General features: G+C 39.1%; 1 protein-coding gene across 2 annotated transcripts in view; it reads left to right on the top strand.

The window, feature by feature from the left end:
* Positions 1-1,776: 1,776 nt before the first annotated feature.
* Positions 1,777-20,135, top strand: part of shank2b (SH3 and multiple ankyrin repeat domains 2b) — a 128,924-nt gene continuing 110,565 nt past the window's right edge. Inside the window, exon 1 of one of the 2 annotated variants that reach the window (XM_067436154.1) lies at positions 1,777-2,006. Coding sequence is in view for 1 of the 2 variants with exons in the window: in XM_067436153.1 (XP_067292254.1) it covers positions 9,236-9,281 (46 nt within the window). In the remaining variant the exon portion in view is untranslated. Of the gene's footprint in view, positions 2,007-9,148; positions 9,282-20,135 lie in introns of those variants that run through there. The other variant, XM_067436153.1, reaches the window with a different exon arrangement.

Below are 20,135 nucleotides of genomic sequence, written 5' to 3'. Positions count from 1 at the left end.
TCCCTCATGAAGCATCCGGTTACAAATTATTCATACATTTGTATTCTGCTTTTGAGAAAGCGATTCAAACGCTGCATACTTAAAAGCACAGTTCACCAATTTGCTCCTTCCGAATCTGCTTTACTTTCTTTCTTCTGAGGAACATATTTATAAGATTTTGTTTGTTCATAAAATGGCGTCCGAACAGCAACGTTCTTCAGAGTATCTTCTTTTTGCGCTCTGCTGAAGATATCCATACAGGGTTGGAATCTGTAAACGTCTCCGTCTATGTATCATATGCTGGACGGGACTGTCTTCACTCAGTTTCCAATTATATCGCAGAGACCCAGTTTTGTGGGTTGTGGACGACGTAAAGGGTGTACAGTAGGAGAGGGTTAAGAAAGCCAGACTTATTACAGCAGACGCTGCCCCACTTCTGACTGACGGAGAAATCAAAGACAAATGAAGGTGGAGACATCTGAGGTTACAGTGATTAATGCATCTAGACAACAAGAGAAAGAGAGAGAAATTGAGAGATTGGGAGAGAGGGAGGGGGAGAAAGAGAAAAAGAGTGTTGGCTCAGATCCATTATAAAATCTATTCATGCTTATTAAAATCTTATTTTGCTGCTTCTTTATTTCGCACACAATGCAGCACATGCATTGTTAGTGCAGAACATTGCAATCTTCAAGTGTTTGGCTCAGTTCGGACGTGGTGCTCGATACACAGCCAATAACAGCAGAGATACAGACTCAACATTCTCAATCAACTTACTGATTAACCACAGGAATTTTTCTAATGAATCACTTCCAACACAGTGGATCTCTCATATTGCATCACTTTCTTTGTTATCTATCTATCTATCTATTTATCTATCTATCTATCTATCTATCTATCTATCTATCTATCTATCTATCTATCTATCTATCTATCTATCTATCTATCTATCTATCTATCTATCTATCTATCTATCTATCTGTCTGTCTGTCTGTCTGTCTGTCTGTCTGTCTCTGCCCTCCTGCCCATCCATCTATCTATCTATCTATCTATCTATCTATCTATCTATCTATCTATCTATCTATCTATCTATCTATCTATCTATCTATCTATCTATCTATCTATCTATCTATCTATCTATCTATCTATCTATCTATCTATCTGTCTGTCTGTCTGTCTATCATTATTATATCTGTCTGTCTGTCTGTCTATCTATCTATCTATCTATCTATCTATCTATCTATCTATCTATCTATCTATCTATCTATCTATCTATCTATCTGTCTGTCTGTCTGTCTGTCTGTCTGTCTGTCTGTCTGTCTGTCTGTCTGTCTGTCTGTCTGTCTGTCTGTCTGTCTGTCTGTCTGTCTATCTATCTATCTATCTATCTATCTATCTATCTATCTATCTATCTATCTATCTATCTATCTATCTATCTATCTATCTATCTATCTATCTATCTATCTATCTATCTATCTATCCGTCCATACGTCTGCTGTCATCATCCATCCATTCAGTTAGTTAGTTAGTTCATTAGACTCAGGGAATGTGCAAAAAACGACTTTTAGTCTATTTTAAGTACAATCCTGAAACATTTACATGAACCAACATGCAATAGTAATTTTAAAACAAACGCATAATTTATTTAAATGTTTTTCACGTAAATGCTACCCGTCCCCCTACCCCCCCATCCAAACGTGTTGTCCTAGATGCAGGTGTGTTAGTTGGGGATTGTGGCTCCGCCTGCATTAGTAAACCCCTCTAGTGCTGGAGACGCTGGTCAAAAGAGCCCCTGAATCCAGCGCAAATATCTCCTGCTTCCCCGGCGTGCGCGCGCTCAGGTCGATGCTGCGCATTTAACACTGTCCACACATGCGGAATACACAGCCCTCTTCCCCCGAAGAAGTGCTAAAGGGGTCATTCCCTTCTCTGTTCGGACTACTCGACAAACCTTAGCGATTCTACGGAAATTTCTATTCCTTTGGACAAAGGACAAAGAGCCAAAGAAAGGAAAAAGTGCACTGGATGCTGTAAGTAGCCTACGCACCTTTGTTTTATCTCCAATACGCGTCTCTCCGATACAATTTTAATTATAGGTTTTGTTACTTTAAAGGCAAAAATAAGAAACTCCGAAGTTTGTATTGTCGGACAGAGCCCACACCTGACTATCTGTGATTCTGGAGATGTTAGGCTGCTGACGGACAAGCTCTTGGCAACTTCTCCTGTATCTCAGTATATAGGATACTGATCGGATAAGCTTTGTCTAGCTGTGCTTCTGGTCAAAGCTTGGGATGTAGAATCTAAATGGATGTTTAGACATAATTATTCATTTGGACTTGAGATTATGTTTTTCTCTCTCTGTGATATCGATCATTTAAACGTTGGAATTAATGATTTTGCCTATATAGATCACTGGGAAGCACCAACGATGCCCAAAGTTCAGACTTACAAGAGTAACAGCTCTTCACAATTGGATACAGTACAATTTGTTGAGAAATACTCATTTAATTCCATCTTATCATTTTGTAAATAACTTTTAAAGAAGCTTCAGACTGAGATGCAGAATAGTGGTCAACCGATACATGGTTTTAAATGGTTAAAACCGATAACTAGAGAGATTGTCTGATCTCTTTGAAGAGGTTTATTTGCAACAAATACCATTTGACTAGATACTTTACATTTAAATACTCATATGAAATATTGATTTGCTTTTCTTTTACTTATTATATATTACACATGCAGCTAGGAAACATGGTCACTATATAGCGTTGCCATGGGCAACGGTTATTTAGAACTATATATAAACTGAATGACCAAGAATCAATTATTCCAGAGAACCAATAAAGTTATAGTAACTGAAATGTACTACACTCTACACATATACACGGAAAGCAAAATATTTGCACACAGTATCCATATCCATTGACATTATTAGATGCCGGCCGAACTTAGCCCCGCCCACAACATTTTAGGTCGGGCAGTTCGGTCTGGACCAAGCCTGCAGTCTCCCTCTCAGATACTGAAGCTTTCGCGCCTCGATCGCCCCCTGGTGACCGGTCCCAGTATAGTTGCCCCTCTGTGTTTTCTAATGGACAAGAGGAAAACTAAACAATAAAATTACACTTCAAATATTTTTCCCCCAAAGTTAGTTTATGTCATTGAAGGCAGTAATCATCACGATGATTTAATTTCAAGTGTTCGTTTTTAAAATAAGTTTAGTTTTAGTTAGTTATTTGATGCTATAAAAACGGGGGGTGAGGGGGGGGGGGGTCATGATTGACAGCTGAGACTGACGTCTTCTCTGAGTGAAGTTCTCACTGAGACACTAACAGACTTTTTTGGTAGCAGATTGGAGCTTTAGCTTTAATTTCTACATTTCCATAACTGTTTATTTCACACCAACATATTGTTCTGCATCCGCGAGAGTGTGGGCGGGCTTTTGATATCGCGACTTCCAACTCCGGTCCCGAAATCTCTACTGCGCAGACTCGGTCCCAATATGTCAGCGCTGTACAGGCCAGGGCGCCTGAAAGCTTCAAATCTGGCAAGCGGAAATGGATGATGTCGAGTCGTCTATTTTTTTTTAACGGTCTATGGTCTGGACCAAGCGGCAACCTCCTGCGATCTCTCTTGAATCCAATACGGAAGTAATGTAAACTACAATTCCTCAACTGGCCACTAGGGACAGGTTCCAGAAGAGAGCAGAATCTCATTGAGCCCCATGTTAAAATTCTCAACTTTACAGCAGAAAAAAACATGTTTACAGTCTGGTACAAACTGTGGTTTTGGCCAATAAGGATAAAACATTTTTTCCTTAAAGTTCTGCATAATTAAGGGCGTGGTTACAGGTAGATAGCCATTTATCTGCCATCTATAGTCATTGCGTCACCTAAGCTCCACCCACATCCCGCATTTTTGCCGGGAGTGACACGCGATGACTCACTCACAAGATGGCAACGCCCAGCTCGACCGTACTTTAAGCTTCAGAACGGCTTATCGGAATCCTATGGGTGACGTCACGGACACTACGTCCATATTTTTTTACAGTCTATGGTCTGGACTCGATCCATAGAGGAGTGATTAGGCACGAACAGAAACTGTTCGGACCAATGAAATCATCAGGGCTGGCTTTAGACGATGACTGACAGATGATCAACAGTAAAGTAATCATCCATGTCATCAAAGGCGCTTGAATTATATTTGTTAAAATCCTAAACGGAGAGCTTGTTTGTATATGCATTCACCTTCACTATTTCTCTCTGAAATGATGATCATGTTGGTAAGTACTGTGTGTTTTTTACAACAAAACCCGCCAACTTCTAGCCCTAAACTAGCCCTGTGTGTTATTTTGGCAAGGTTGGCCGCTAAAATTAGCATTCATGGGTCTTTTTCACATAATAGTCTCTTCAACACGCAGACATGGAAAACAACCCGCAGAAAAAAACGCAGACTTGGCAACAACGTGCAGTTGAGCTCTGTTGACATGTGACAACTAACGTAATGCGTTGCTTCATTGCTCTGATTGGTTGTAGGTCTGATGTCTTTCCTGGTTCGGTTGAAACACGCCACATAATCACAGTCCAATGGAGCAGTTTCAGACTCATATTCTGGCTAGAATTAAGTATGACTACGTAGTCAAAATGGTCAAATAGTGGCTGAATTACCAATTTAGCTATAATATCAGTCTTTAACTAACGCAGACAAACACATTTTAAGAAAGAGTAGTGATAAAAAGTGAAAATAGTAATATCAAAATGGTCAAATAGTGTCCAGTTTATTGGTTTGTCCAATGTATCAGTTTATTAGTAATAGAAAGGAACACTTTTTTGACAAGTGATGCAAACTGGAAAGAAGGCTCTATTTATCTGCATATAAACTGGAAACACCCTGTTTATTAAAGAAAACAAAACTCTCCCCAAAAATTATGTTTGTAAAATTCAAAGCTTAAATGACTCCAGTATCCCGTGGGAACTTAAAATCCTCTAGGAGTTTTGACAATAATTTATGTGCCTCTTAAAAGAGTTTTTAGGTCAGCATTATTCAGACACGCCACATTATGCACAGATTCAGGTTTTCTCCCATCCACTGCTTGGGTAGTGATGGTCTCATGGGCTTTCCAACCTGCGACTCCATAGCAACAGAAAAGACTGATTTCACTAGTGACACTTCTCAGGGCCGCTGGAGCCACAATCCATTGTATCCCCCTTGATAAGTATCAGTAGACTTTAAAAGACATCTTGCCCAAACAGACCACTGCAGCGTCCAGTGGATTTATCAGTACGTCCAACAATTGTTTCCGGTCTCTCAGTGTTTTCTGCTTTGTGATGTTTTGATATGAAACTGTATATCTCATGATGAAAATTTCTCTTGGGAAACTGTATTGCAAAGTCTGAGTTTAGGAGATGTCAAGAGACAGGAAATCCACCTCAGCTTTCAACTTGACGTACACTGACAGCTCTGTTCAGCAAATTCTGCCTTTTTTCTGCTACCACACTGTATTTCAGCAACATGTCAAGATGTGATTTTCCTCTCAAGAGTCCTAATAAATACATCAGAGCTCTTTTTCATTTCAAAAGCATTCAGGGGAGGTTTTGACCAACATGCGACATTCAAAACACAATGCGTTTGATTGCTGTTGTGATTGTGGATGAAAGATTTCAGTCAAATTGCCTCCAGAAAACGGTAATTAGGAGACAAACAACATTATCAGTATTGTAAGGCATCTTCAGCGTGCCGGTCAAGGATTCTGCTTGTATAGCAAAGGAGCTGCAGCTGTGTTGTGCGGCTGTGGTGATCTATCCATTACGGGGAAGGGGTTGGAAGCTCTCCTTTATCCTGTGTCCCACAGAGATAAGAAGCGGAGAGGAGGATTTTAGCAGACTGGATTTGCAGCCACACACTGTCCACTTCAGGCTTCTAAGCGATTTATAAACACAAGCAGGCCCAGTAGGTGATTCCAGGACTCTGTTTGTCTGATTCATAGTAGCTGCAGTGTTGGGGAGTAACTAAATAAAAGTAGTAGGCCTAGCTATAGGTTTTCAAATATGAGCTACTTTTTCGATATAGGCTATGTGCTGAGGGATGTTGTAGCTATCAAATGCACATTACAGTTCTTTCTCATTCACTATCTCACACTGTATGCAACATTTAAAAGTGTAATTCGTTCTGGAGAATTTGTTAACCTTAAAAGGATACTCCGCTGCTTTTTCATATTAAACTATGTTATTCCCTCAGTTAAGACTAGCTTATACGTACCTCTCTTGTCCCACTAGTACCTCTCTTAGCCCACTAAGCCCAGTTCATGGTACCAAACAGAGAAGTTTGAAGTGACCAAACACCTCCACGTTTTCCCTATTTAAATACAGTTACACGAATAGTTAAACGACCAAGTATGGTGACACAAAATAAAACGTGGCGCTTTTCTAATCGGGTTAAAAAGCAGAACTATAATGTATGGCGGAATAGCACTTCTGAGAATAAAATCAAATCTCCCTCTCACCCTCTCCGTCAATAGTCGAAGTACTCTCAGAAGTGCTATTTCGCCATGGTTATCCTTTTTAACCTGCTTAGAAAAGCACCACATTTTATTTTGTGTCACCATGGTCGTTTAAATATTCGTGTAACTGTATTTAAATAGGGAAACATGGAGGTGTTTGGTCGCTTCTAACTTGATCTCTGTTTGGTACCTAATGAATGAACTGGCCTTAGTGGGTTAAGCTAAATGCCATCAAAATGTCACCGCACATCAGAGCGATTAAGTGCACGCACTGAGATGAGAGAGGTAAGTCATGTATCAACTTGTTTTAGTTAAAGCACTATGCAACGTTTTGTCCACTGGAGGGCGCCTATTCTAAACAGCTCGCGAGTACCGGGACTTTTATTATGACGGGACGGGACACAGTCGCCGGGCGCCTGCACTTCCGCTTTTTTTTTCAGGTAAAAACAGCTATTTTTTAGCCTGACAAGCCAGACCCACATCAAGATGTTTGGTCTGGAAACTCACCATTGACAGGGCTCAATCTGAGGGGCGGGATAAACGGTTGTCTTTCAAACTCCCTCTGCACGCGATAGGATAGCGCTACACCAACCAGAGCAACGAAGGTGAACCAGAGCTCGCTGACTGATTAAACATTTGCCGTATCCGGTTGGCTAAACTACGAACACATCTTCCCGCTCTTTGTTCTTTTCTCAGAGAAAAGCTTAACTCCAAGTCTTCCAGAGTCGCGGTCAGAGCTGATTCGAAAGACTGCCGCCATTCACCAGTTTCTGTGTTAACTAGAAGCACGCAAACGCAACTCGGCCGTCGTCATTATGGCCCCCCCGCCGACTCTATACATGATGTGATTGGGCCGTCCAGATTTTGAGGAACACAGCTCAGAATGGTATTGAGAGTGCCTAGACGACACTTGCGGGCAAATTAAATTTGCTGCCGCTAGGGTGCGTCTAGATTTCTAGGCTAGCTATTTTTATCATATCAGATACATTTAAGTGGCCAAGGGCTTCGGCCATCCGTCCACTCTCTTCCATGAACTGAAATGAAGTAGTGGGCTGTAACTTACTTTCCACACGATTGACATCAGGTTCAAGTACGCCAGGTTGGCTTGTGGTTATGTTGCCCGCATACCGCCTCCCATGGCCGAGACTGGTATTACGATACCTGTCGGGCCGGGGCTAGTAAAGCTACTGCTAATTGGTTGCTATCTCTGCACCACTATAACTTGACATTGCCCTTATTTCTTCTCATTCTTTTGATGCGTGTAGGTCATTTTTTGGATATTTTTACCTCACTTTTTACAGATGGCACCTTTAAGGGAATAACATAGTTTAATATGAAAAAGCGTTGGAGTATCCTTTTAAAAAGATTACTTCTCTCAAATAGCGTTTGAACCATAGACCGTATAAAAATATGGACAACTCGACATCATCCGGTTCCGCTTGCCATATTTGAAGCTTTCAGGCAGCCTTGCAAGGCGCGGACATCTTGGGACCGAGTCTGCGCAGTAGCGATTTCGGGACCGGAGTTGCAGTAGAGCGCAGGAAGTAGAGCAGGAAGTACAGTCGCGATATCAAAAGCCCGCCCACACTCTCGCAGATGCAGAACAATTAATTATGTTGGTGTGAAATAAACAGTTATGGAAATGTAGAAATTAAAGCTAAAGCTCTAATCTGCTCCCAAAAATGTCGAAAAAAGTCCGTTAGTGCCTCAGTGACAACTTCACTCAGAGAAGCCGTCAGTCTCAGCTGTCAATCATGACGTCACACCCCCCGTTTTTATAGCATCAAATAACTAACTCAAACTAAACTTATTTTTTAAAACGAACACCTGAAATGAAATCATCGTGATGATAACTGCCTTCAGTGACATAAACTAACTTTGGGGGAAATTTTTTGAAGTGTAATTTTTTATTGTTTAGTTTGCCTCGCGCCCATTAGAAATCACAGAGGGGCGGCTATACTGGGACCGGTCACCGGGGGGCGATCGAGGCGCGAAAGCTTCAGTAAATGAGAGGGAGACTGCAGGCTTGGTTTGAACCATAGACCGTAAAAAAAATTGAACGATCAATTCATTCTAGTGAATCGGTTCATAAGCGCTCCTCGTGTAGCGTTTGAATGTCTGATTCAGTGGCCTCTCTTTTATGTAGCGTTTGAAAGTCCATTCTACTGAATCGTGAATTCCTTAACGGGACTTTTTCTCATGTTAAAAGTAAAATGTATATTTGTGAATCATCGGATCATTCTAAATGGTCCTCATGTTGGATTGAATTGCATTCGTTCTAGTGATTCGGTTCAGTGGTTCAATCAATGGCTGTTTGTGGTCAGAAGAGGTAGGGGAAGCTGCTGAGCAGAATACCGAATGCTTATAAGTGTGTTCGAATGTTATAGTCAGTTAATCAATTAAAGAGCATAACTCATATGCATATATTGTAAATATATTAAGTTTTTTGTTTTGTTTTGTACTCGGTAGCCCAGGCAAATGTTGAACCATCATGCACACGACACGCGCAAAGACACCTGGCATATTAAACTGACCAATCAGAATTGATATTACAATGACGCAGGGCTACGTCTAATGGAGGTTTTTGACCATGGTTTTGACCAACATGCGGCTGAAAAACAATCAATGCTAAAAGAGTTTCCTCTTTCCGCACTTATATCTCAAATCAGTAACCATCCAAGCTAAACAGTAGTGCATCAAGTATTAAAGGTTCGAACCTGATCAAAGAAACTTTCAAAGTTAGCCAAAATATTGATAAAATAAATGATCATGGATCTGATAAACAACGAAAAACGTGTTCTGCGCAGGGGTGAGTAACTTATATGTTCGATGGAATAGGGCTCTCCATGCATACATAGTTTATATTAGTTATGGTATTTAAAGCTATATGTGTTGATTTACTACATTAACATGTGTTTTTTTTTTTTTTTAAATAACCATGCTATATTCATTTGTATTCATTACGAATAGACAAACATTATATGACTACAATTGTCTAGATTGACAAAATATAATATATATATTTTTTCAAAACGTAATGTTTTAAACGCTACATTTCTGCAGTAAAAATAAATGAATAAAAAAGATCTACATTTATATTTTTCGTTCATGGAGATAACATGGATAATGTGCCATGCTTTGGTTTAGTGGAGGATTTCTGTCACCAGGTGGAAAACCAATATTTTTGACATATATTACCACTGTAACCAGTAGATTAGTAGTGGGAAGTTCGGATCATTTTACTGACTCAGATCTTTGAATCTCAGCAAAATTAACAAATCTTTTTTTTCCAAGTCATTTCGTTTATTTAAGCAGAATCAAATTAAAATGTTACATGTAAAAATTTTCAACACATTTAGTACTTTAAAAAACAAACAACAACAACAAAAAAACCTATAAGCTAATGCAGTCATGGACAAACTTTGAGAAAGAAAGAAATTATGATTTATTTGCTTAGCTTGCTTCAGGCTATATGCAGTCTGTTAGTTCAACTCGCCTCCTGATCCAAATCGTTCTTTCTTTAGTCACTAAACATTTAATCACGTCTGTTCCTTAGAAAGATTATTACACCTCTCGTGATTTCTGGTTTGGGCCGTTAGTTCTGTCATCATGACGTGATCATGGCGTGACAGCCTCATATGTAAATTAATACATGCATCCAGAAACAGAAAAGATTAGTTCATCTCTCGAGTCTTCGAGTCATTCATTCATCAAGTCTCAGCCCCATAGGCAAGGCTATGCAGTCACCGGAAACAGAAAAGATAAGTTCATCTCTCGAGTCTTCTCGCTCGAGTCGTTCATTCAAATCCCCATAGGCTGAATGCAGAAACAGAAATGATTAGTTCATCTCTCGAGTCTTCGGGTCTGACTCTTGTCTGAGTCTCGTTCTTTTGTCACATGACCGCTTCAGTGTCTCGCAACATGTACAACATTACAGTCGTATTATTGACTGGATGCCATGTTGTAAAATATTTATTATTATAAAATCATCAGAAGATAAGGGCAATAAACTTTTATAATGCCTATCCATTCTGACCAACCCAATGTGTCCAGGATTCATAGGAAAAATCCATTATCATACTAGCTAAAAAAAACAACAGAAAAACAGAATAAAAAAAACAAAAAACGCATTTGTTTTGGGAGGAAGGTTAGCCTAGAAATCTAGACGCACCCTAGCGGCAGCAAATCTAATCTGCCTGCGAGTGTCGTCTAGCAACTCTCAATACTCTTCTGAGCTGTAAGCGCCAAACTCTGGTCAGGCCAATCACATCGTGTATACAGGTCCTTCTCAAAACATTAGCATATGTGATAAAAGTTCATTATTTTCCATAATGTAATGATAAAAACTAAACTTTCATATATTTTAGATTCATTGCACACCAGCTGAAATATTTCAGGTCTTTTATTGTTTTAACTGAAAACAATAAAATCACAAATTAGCATATTTCATCCGAACAATAAAAGAAAAGTTTTTTTAATACAAAAAAAGTCAACCTTCAAATAATTATGTTCAGTTATGCACTCAATACTTGGTCGGGAATCCTTTTGCAGAAATGACTGCTTCAATGCGGCGTGGCATGGAGGCGATCAGCCTGTGGCACTGCTGAGGTGTTATGGAGGCCCAGGATGCTTCGATAGCGGCCTTAAGCTCATCCAGAGTGTTGGGTCTCTCAACTTTCTCTTCACAATATCCCCCAAATTCTCTAACTCACAGGTCAGGAGAGTTGGCAGGCCAATTGAGCACTGTAATACCATGGTCAGTAAACCATTTACCGGTGGTTTTGGCACTGTGAGCTGCATTGACCCTGCCCTTGATAAAACACAGTGGACCAACACCAGCAGCTGGATGTTTCTACTCCAGACTCAGTCCACTGCTTCCGCAGGTCCCCCAAGGTCTGGAATCGGTCCTTCTCCACAATCTTCCTCAGGGTCCGGTCACCTCTTCTCATTGTGCAGCGTTTTTTGCAACACTTTTTCCTTCCCACAGACTTCCCACTGAGGTGCCTTGATACAGCACTCTGGGAACAGCCTTTTCATTCAGAAATTTCTTTCTGTTTCTTTCCCTCTCGCTTGAGGGTGTCAATGATGGCCTTCTGGACAGGATCGGGTCGCAGTCCTACCCATGATTGTAGTTTTGAGTAATGAACCAGGCTGGGAGTTTTAAAAAGCCTCAGGAATCTTTTGCAGGTGTTTAGAGTTAATTAGTTGATTCAGATGATTAGGTTAATAGCTCATTTAGAGAACCTTTTCATGATATGCTAATTTTTTGAGATAGGAATTTTGGGTTTTCATGAGCTGTATGCCAAAATCATCAGTATTAAAATAATAAAAGACCTGAAATATTTCATTTGGTGTGCAATGAATCTAAAATATATGAAAGTTAAATTTTTATCATTACACTATGGAAAATAATGTTTTATCACATATGCATAACTTTTATCACATATGCAAATTATTTGAGAAGGACCTGTAGAGTCGGTGGACAGGGCTTAACATAATGACGACGGCCGAGTTGCGTTTGCGTGCTTCTAGTAAACACAGAAACTGGTGAACGGCGGTCTTTTGAATCAGCTTTGACCGCGACTCTGGAAGACTTGGAGTTAAGCTTTTCTCTGAGAAAAGAACAGCACTGAAGTCATTCTTAAAAAGGGAAGATGTGTTCGGAGTTTTGCCGACCGGATACGGCGAATGTTTAATCTATCAATGAGCTCTGTTTCACCTTCGTTGCTCTGTTTGGTTGTAGAGCTATCCTATCGCGTGCAGAGGGAGTTTGAAAGACAACCGTTTATCCCGCCCCTCGGATTGGGTGCAGGATGGGAACAATGGTGAGTTTCCAGACCAAACATCTTGATGTGGGTCTGGCTTGTCAGGCTAGAGGAAGGTTGTGAATGAACTCATTTCTCTATCCAACACGGCTGTCACGTCACATGACAAAAGAACGAGACTCTGACCGAAGACTCGAGATGAACTAATCTTTTCTGTTTCTGGTACAGACTGCATAGCCTTGACTATGGGGCTGGGACTTGATGAATGAATGACTCAAACACGAGACTCAAGAGATGAACGAATCAGTTCTGTTTCCTGTACAGAACATATGGGATTTTGCGCATGCGACGTCAACACAAAATGAATGAATCACTCTCTGAGACAACCCGTTGTTCATATTAAAGATTTGTTCAAAATGAAGGACACTTCACTACAGTAGATGGCTGCAGAGGACCACTCATTATCTCATTTGCCATTTCCACTCCCTTTTATAGTTCTTTTCGCATGTTTTGCTTTTGGATTTTTAAAAAATTGAATTAGTATCATGACAAATTTTATTGCATCTATCAATAAATGCACATACATTGGCCTCCGTTTGTGTGACGCTGGAGCTGCACTGTTATAGCTTGAAGAACACACTGAATAGCGCAGACTAAAATTCGGGAATGAGCCGAATGAGTCATCGGTTTAATGTTAGGTTTTAAAGGAGACTCAGGCAAACATGAATTAGTGTACATATTACTGAGTTAATCACACATTTTTAGGGGAGCTGGGTTGAAATGGCTCTAGAATTGCTCATTAATTGAATTAATTGCGATTCGCGGATTCAAATCCTTGTGCCGTATGTTGACTTGGTTATATAAATTAGGGTGTTTGAGTCTGTCACCTTAATTTATTTTAAAACCCTAATTGGGTTTTTTTTTTACTAGCAAAAAGCCTCACAATAAATTTTAAAAATTGTTTTTAGTTTAATAACAGTCAAATACACTAGTGTCAAGGAATTTGAGATTAAGGAAAAACAACAATAATGCAAAAGTAATATATTGTAAAATGTTTCTCCCCTAGGTAACTTTAGTGCTATTTTTTGGTTGTTTTGTTGATCCTGCTTGGAGAGTAGTTCCCCAACACCAAACATCCGTTTATCAAATGAATGCACATAAGTGCATTTCATTAAGTTCTGATCATGGCTTCATTATTATATTATATGCTCTTCAGTTAAGGGCTGTTGTGTAATTGACAGTACGTGGAGTGAAGGAATCATTAAATGGAGCCTCTAAATTGATTTTCCCCAGAGAGTAAGCGGCTGAATGGATTGATGAATAAAAAGATGAAAACCTATCTGAGAAACAATATACTGCCATTGTTTGCACTGATATCGGTGTAAAGCAGAGGCGGTCCTCCGGGGGCAATAATTGTCCCTCGTATTGATGTGCGGATTTCTCGATGAGCTCAGATTGAACACAGCTCATGGGAGAGGTTAGATGACATGTTGTGATAGAACTGGGCCTTGCTTCTCATTTATTTTTCATCAGCTTCACCTCGCTTGTTTATAACACTGATGTTTAGACTGTGATTCGTTCTACTGGTCTGCACCAGCGTATATGCGGGCGGCCCCAGTCTTGCCCTATTTTACAACTGTGTGGTGTTGCCGTTAAGTCACCAGGGGTAAGGCAAGCGGATGCAGATCCAGGCCAGCCCGCTCCCATTTCGCTCTCCCTCTCTTTCAGCCTCTGTATGCCACTGTCTATCCCTCCGTCTCACTCTATTGCTCCTTTGAGTCCCACAGCTCTGTTTCTTTCCACTCTTCTCTGCGGTTTACTCGCTGGCCCAGATGAAACCCATACTTTAGTTACCTTTCTCCTTTCAGACAGTTCACAGAAGCTTCACTTCTATTGCCCACTCAAATATGGCATCTAACGGCTATGGGCATGAATGGTCGCACACCGTGCATTTTGTTGACTAGAGCTGTCCTATTTCTTTTCTAAGGGATTGGACTTAGAACCGTCGCCTGGCGGAGAATAAAATAGCCGAGAAATCTGTGTGAAGGAGGAAATCAGACATATTTTTGCGGACCAGCCTGTCACACACTGTAAAAAGTGGTCACATGCAATTGTTAAGATGCTATTTCTAATATCATAACCCTACTGTTTTGCTGTTGTAATAATGTAGTAAAGTAATGTTAAAGTGCCCCATTGTGCTACTTTAAAGGAACTGTATGTTAGAAATCTAATTCAATGAATCATAAAATGGCCCTGATATGTCACTAGACATTATAAATCATGTTCATTTCAAACACTTATATCACTGACAACAGTAGTCCGGTCAGGATATTGTCATTTAAAAGTTGTTGTTGCAGCCCTCAACTGATGTTGATGTTGACATGCTGTGTTTTGGCCTGAAGCTCCGCCCTCCACCTATCGACCAATCCCAAAGTCAGTAGTGTTTCTGCATCCAGGTTACCTGATCTGCTCTAGTTACCACAGCTGCAGCTACAAACGTTCCTGCTGATCCTGCAGCCTATCTGGCAACCCCGAGTCAGTGGGGAGGGGGAGAGGGGATACACCGCTCTACAGTAATTTGAAAGTGATTGCAGTACCAGTTTTGGCCTCAATCATACGTAAGCCCCGTTTCCACCAAAATTACCCGGAACAATTTGTACCAGGAACTTTTTGTACAGGAACTTTTCTCCCCCCAGACCTGCAACTGTCTGCGTTTCCACCGCGATCTAAAGTTCTGCGAAGATTAGGCAAATTTAGTCCGGTGATGTAGGACTGCGCGTGACTGCTCCTTCAAGTCAGTGACGGACAGTAATCATTTTTGCACGATACCATCCACGTTTACAAGCACACTTTTTTTTCATTCAGATTGAAAAAATTAGTGGACTGTTTACATGAGATGTTATCTAAACCAATCGGGTGTTTACATGTGATGACTTTCAATCGCAATCATTTTGTGACATGCATTTTTTCTGCCGCAGATGTAATTCCTCACCATCAGCATTAACAAGTGTGTCCATCAACAAACCCATGCGTATATTTCTAATTTATTGCAGTGCACATGCAGAAACTCTAAAAATAACAGCACATACGTTAGCTGAGAACTAACGTTAATGACTGATGTAGCAAAAGTTTGTAGAATAAATCTTGCTCTGTCATTTTTCATTACTCATAGTAAGAACGACAGACAATCTGCATTAATAGACACGGTTTTAGGTAATAGTGTTCCACAGCTGATTAGCAGAAGTATTTCATATAGACAGCAATAATGTGAGTTAGCCGGATTCTTACACAATATAAAACCGAAAACCTATGTATTTTGAACACCGGTAGAAAATATATGCAATTAAAATTATTCATACTTGGATATTGTGATTCTTAGGAGCAAGTTTGGTCCAAATAAACTGGGTACTGACATCTTTCACGAGCAAGCGTTTTGCGAATCCCGTGGTGAACTCCAAAATTTGGGAAGCAGTTGTCAGTGAAATCCTGTGTTGAAGGGTGGGTCAAATTGTTGTTCACTAGCAGACAGCCCATCATTGGTGTACATTACGCAAATGTGTTATCTTGTGACGTAGAACCCCAACGCAGTGGGATTCGAAATGCCAAGGACTTGTTTAGATGATTCAGGATTGATTCTTTCTTTTGGGAGGCAATAACTTTATTTATCGTAGTTTCGTCTTTGCAGAACGTTTACACACTGCATGATAGTCGAAAAACAAATACTATATCCTAAATTGTGGATAATTAATTTATCATATGCTGAAGTACATTTCTGGATTAAAATAAAAAAAAAAACAACAAGAACCGTACAGAACAGAAAACCGTGACCCTAAAACTGTGATACGAACCGAACCGTGGGTTTTGTGAACAGCGCCGCCCCTAATATGCACCTAAAACACAATCATCCGTAGTTTTCATCCATTTTATTTATTGTTTTTGGTACTTATTTAAATGCATTTTTTTAAACAGACTGAGAGTCCATGCTTTTATTGTTTTTGGTTGTTTTGTCCATTTATTGTGGTTATTTAAAATGTTTTCCATTTTTAGTGTTAAATAGTCTTTAGAAATTAAAGCTTATTGATCTTTGAAAAGGTGTACCTGCATTTTTACCGGTCTCAGAACGACAATATTATCGTTTATCGCAATAATTTCTTGGCCAATTTATCGTTCAGCAAAATGTGTTATCGTGAGAGGCCTAGCCATGAGGGCTATGCGTCCCAGGGCTATGTGTTTTCCAGACGGGCTACCAAAACATAAGCACGTCGCTGTGTGTGTGGTTTGCGCTTATCCACCAATTGGACAGGCCAATTAATGAAAAAATAAATCAATAACAGATGGATGAGAGAGAAATCATTGTGTTTGATAAATACGCTTTGAGAGGCCTGTCAGAGAATTACTCCGGTTGCCGATTTCAAAACAGTCCCTCCCGTGAACTGACGCAGTTGAAGCTCATTAAATATGCAAATCGTATCCAGTTCTAGCCGTGGGCGTTTACTTCCAAGTCTCCAGTGACACGCCCATCAAAATCTGACAGAGCCTCAAAACCAGTGTAGAAAATAGCCTATTACTTATTAGTTATGATGTTTTTGAATGTAAAAACAATGGGAACATCATAAGTTCATGACACCTTTAATTTCTTTCAAAAATAAAATAGAATCTTACTGACTTTATTTTTAAATAAAACAATTTATTTTTAGGTTAAAATATTTTTCAGTATACAGATTTAAGTACATGCTCTTTTGATGACCTAGCAATCATAGAACAACCTAGAAACCATCTAGAGCACCATAGCAACACCCTGGCTGTCATCTTTGCATCATGGTGGTGAGGTTTGTATGAGCAAGCACTAAAATGTAGTTATTGCTCTTTTTCTCTTTTGGTTTTATGAGGAAGGGATTTGAGTTTGAGAGTTGCTATATTGCAAAAACTATGAACCCAAGAGCTTTTGATGCAACATCCATATCACTTTTTGATGAGAAAAAATGTGGTTATGAAATATTAATGGTTGTGCATTGGTTTAATGAAGGGTATCGTATTAGATGCTTCTCTCTTATATGTATGTTTATGGGAAGGCTGAGCTCTTGCAGAGCTGTCAGTTCCTGGTAAAGTCCATGTTTCTGAAACAGCAAGTTTGACTGCCCTCAGGCAGGCTTTTGGAATAGAGCAACCTAGTGTGCACTGCTACTGCTGGTTTAAAATGATACAGTGACAACGCAGAAGTGAACTAACCTTAATATGAGATGTTCCTCAACAAATCTCAGGAAGGAAAATATTACTTCTGTTGTCTTTCAGGATATTAGGGTGAGCTTAAATCCCTCCAGAATCCTTCTTATGCTTATTTTTCTCCTTGATGAGCATAGGATATATTAAGTTATATTTTAAGCCTCACACATTATGACAGTTTATACCAAACCTGCCATTTTTTTAATGCTTAATGCATCACTTCCATTAACTATAACAATGCAAACGTGTTAAGTAGTTGTCGTGGCAACAGTGGCAGATATTCAGAGTGAATACTTTGGCAGTACTTTTAATAAATAATTGCCGTAATGAAAAGGCATCGGTGTGTTTTTTTGAAGTTAATAGGGAAAACACTAAACTTTAACTTAAGTGCATAAATTATGCTTCTAGGTCAGTATGTGCTTGTTTTTCTGCTTCTTGAGAATTTCTGCAATGCTATCCAAAATAGTCAGTGTCTCTGAACTAATAATGAATTCTGGAAATTAAATGAATGATTTCGAAATCGAATATATCATTCGAATGTATCTCGGTATGCATCACGTCTAAAATATGAAATCTAATGTATAATGAATGAATTAGGATTGCACAAGCATTTGAAGTTATCATAAAACTGACGATAATTGCACACCTGTGGCCACATATTCTATATTAATGCACAAAGTAGCTGTTTTATTTTATTTTCCAGCAAATAAGTTAATATTCTATGTGTTGTTATGATCGTGTTCATATATCTTATTATATTATTTTCCCATTTATATTCCAGTTATTACATTTTTTGATAATTTGTGTTGTTTTGATGTGTTTTTTATAATAACAATATCGGCCACTCAAGGTGAAATTTGCAGTGATTTGAAGTGATTATAATAATTCATATGCATCAGTTTAAAGTGCATGCTCATCTTTACATACTAAAATGAATCTATATTCTATATCGCTGTCGTTTAAGGCCAGTCGTGGTGATTTTTTGCAATGAATTTGGGAATTCAAAATGAGTAAAGTGCGTCCTATTCTTTACATAATAAATTGTATGTATTGATTGTAGCTCTATGTAACCTCTGCAAGGTTATGTTATGCTTATAGTGTTCCTTTGAACTTCTTACAAGCAAATAATATCTAATTATTTCTGCAAGATGAAAGCATGTACTGTGTAATTTATTTAAATGCCCACAACTGGATAATATCCACTTCACAGGAAACCAATATATCATCCAGTGCACAATAACACGGCTGTGAAAGGACTTCAGTGAGTGTCTGTGTGTTTATCTGCCAACACTGAAGTTGTGTTAAATCTGCTGGCAGCTTCTTAGCACTAAAGTGCATGTGGGTGCAATTTCCTCTCCACGCTGTAAGGTTTTAATTGGTGGCACCCTTCAAGCGATAGTCGACAAATGCTTCCTGCTTCTTGAATCCTGTCTTGGTGGCGGGTGATTGTAAAGGTCGAGCGAGAAAACCAACACTGACAGCCCTGATGAATGACAGGGCCTTCTGACTAAACCACTGGGAGGAGAGAGACACAAAAAGGGCTGATTTTCACTGGCGCTTTATTGCATGCAACATTTAGCGCGGTCGCGCTCAAAGTAGGCTAACATGTTTGAACATTACCTCAACACATTACATAAGCGGATTGATAGTTTCTAGGTTGTGTAACTTCTCGTATAAGAAAATTCTTACTCCAAAGCCCCCCTAATCGTTATATCGTGTTGTTTTATTCAATAGCAGTTATTAGACTACCTACACATGGTAGTTTAGCATTATCAAGATGCGCTAGCACGGAAAGGTCAATTTTATTATTCCTTAACCTTTCACAGGGTAAAATGCACAGAGAATGTGGTGAGCGCTTCTAATTATTCTTCAGCTGTCTCGTTTCGTCTCGTTCGCACATGCCGTGATGATTTAGGCTTTAGCAGAGTGCCTTTAGTCAGATATTTCACCTGACCTCTTTGCTTTAGTTACTGGCTGAGCCTCTCTCTATTTCTACATGATGGCATTGTCTGATATTGCTTGCCGTGACAACCCAGACATTTTGTTTTTCATTCAAAAATCTTGTTGTGATCTCTAACGCTTGTATACTTCATAAATATGCCGTGTGCACAGAAAACAGAAAACATCTCCATCTGTCCCTTTTGGAAACCTTTAGTCCAATGTAATAAATATATATAAATCAACAGCCAATAAAATATAGTTTCGGATCCAAAAGTCAGTGAACCATGAAGTGGAATTTAAAAATGAGCTAAAAATAAAAAGGTTTAGAATGCAAGACCTCACTGTTTTTTTCTTCTTCTTTAATTCCAATTATTTTTTAGTATATATTTTTCTATTTGTTGCTTAGTTTTATTTTATTATGATTTGTTTGATCTATTGTTGTCATAAAGAATAATATACATTTTTAATATAATATTTTAAAAATAAAATTATACAAAATAATAGGCCACTCAAGGTGATTTAGGGTGGATTTTGGGAATTATAATTATAATTCATATGCTCTCTATCCCCTCCCTATTCTAGTTTATGCTACTCTGAGTAATGTCCGAAACTTTGTATTTAAAGGGGTACTTCAGCACTGAGAAGATGAATCTGTATTTAAACTGGGTCATCAATGCAGTAGAAATGTGAAATTATTTTTGAATTTGGTGTCTTCTAGACTGAGAAAAGACAGA

The sequence above is a fragment of the Pseudorasbora parva genome, chromosome 25 (assembly GCF_024679245.1).
Source record: "Pseudorasbora parva isolate DD20220531a chromosome 25, ASM2467924v1, whole genome shotgun sequence".
In the NCBI taxonomy this organism is placed as follows: domain Eukaryota; kingdom Metazoa; phylum Chordata; class Actinopteri; order Cypriniformes; family Gobionidae; genus Pseudorasbora; species Pseudorasbora parva.
The sequence above is the reverse complement of the archived record's forward strand: the minus strand, read 5'-3'. Positions and strand labels throughout refer to the sequence as shown.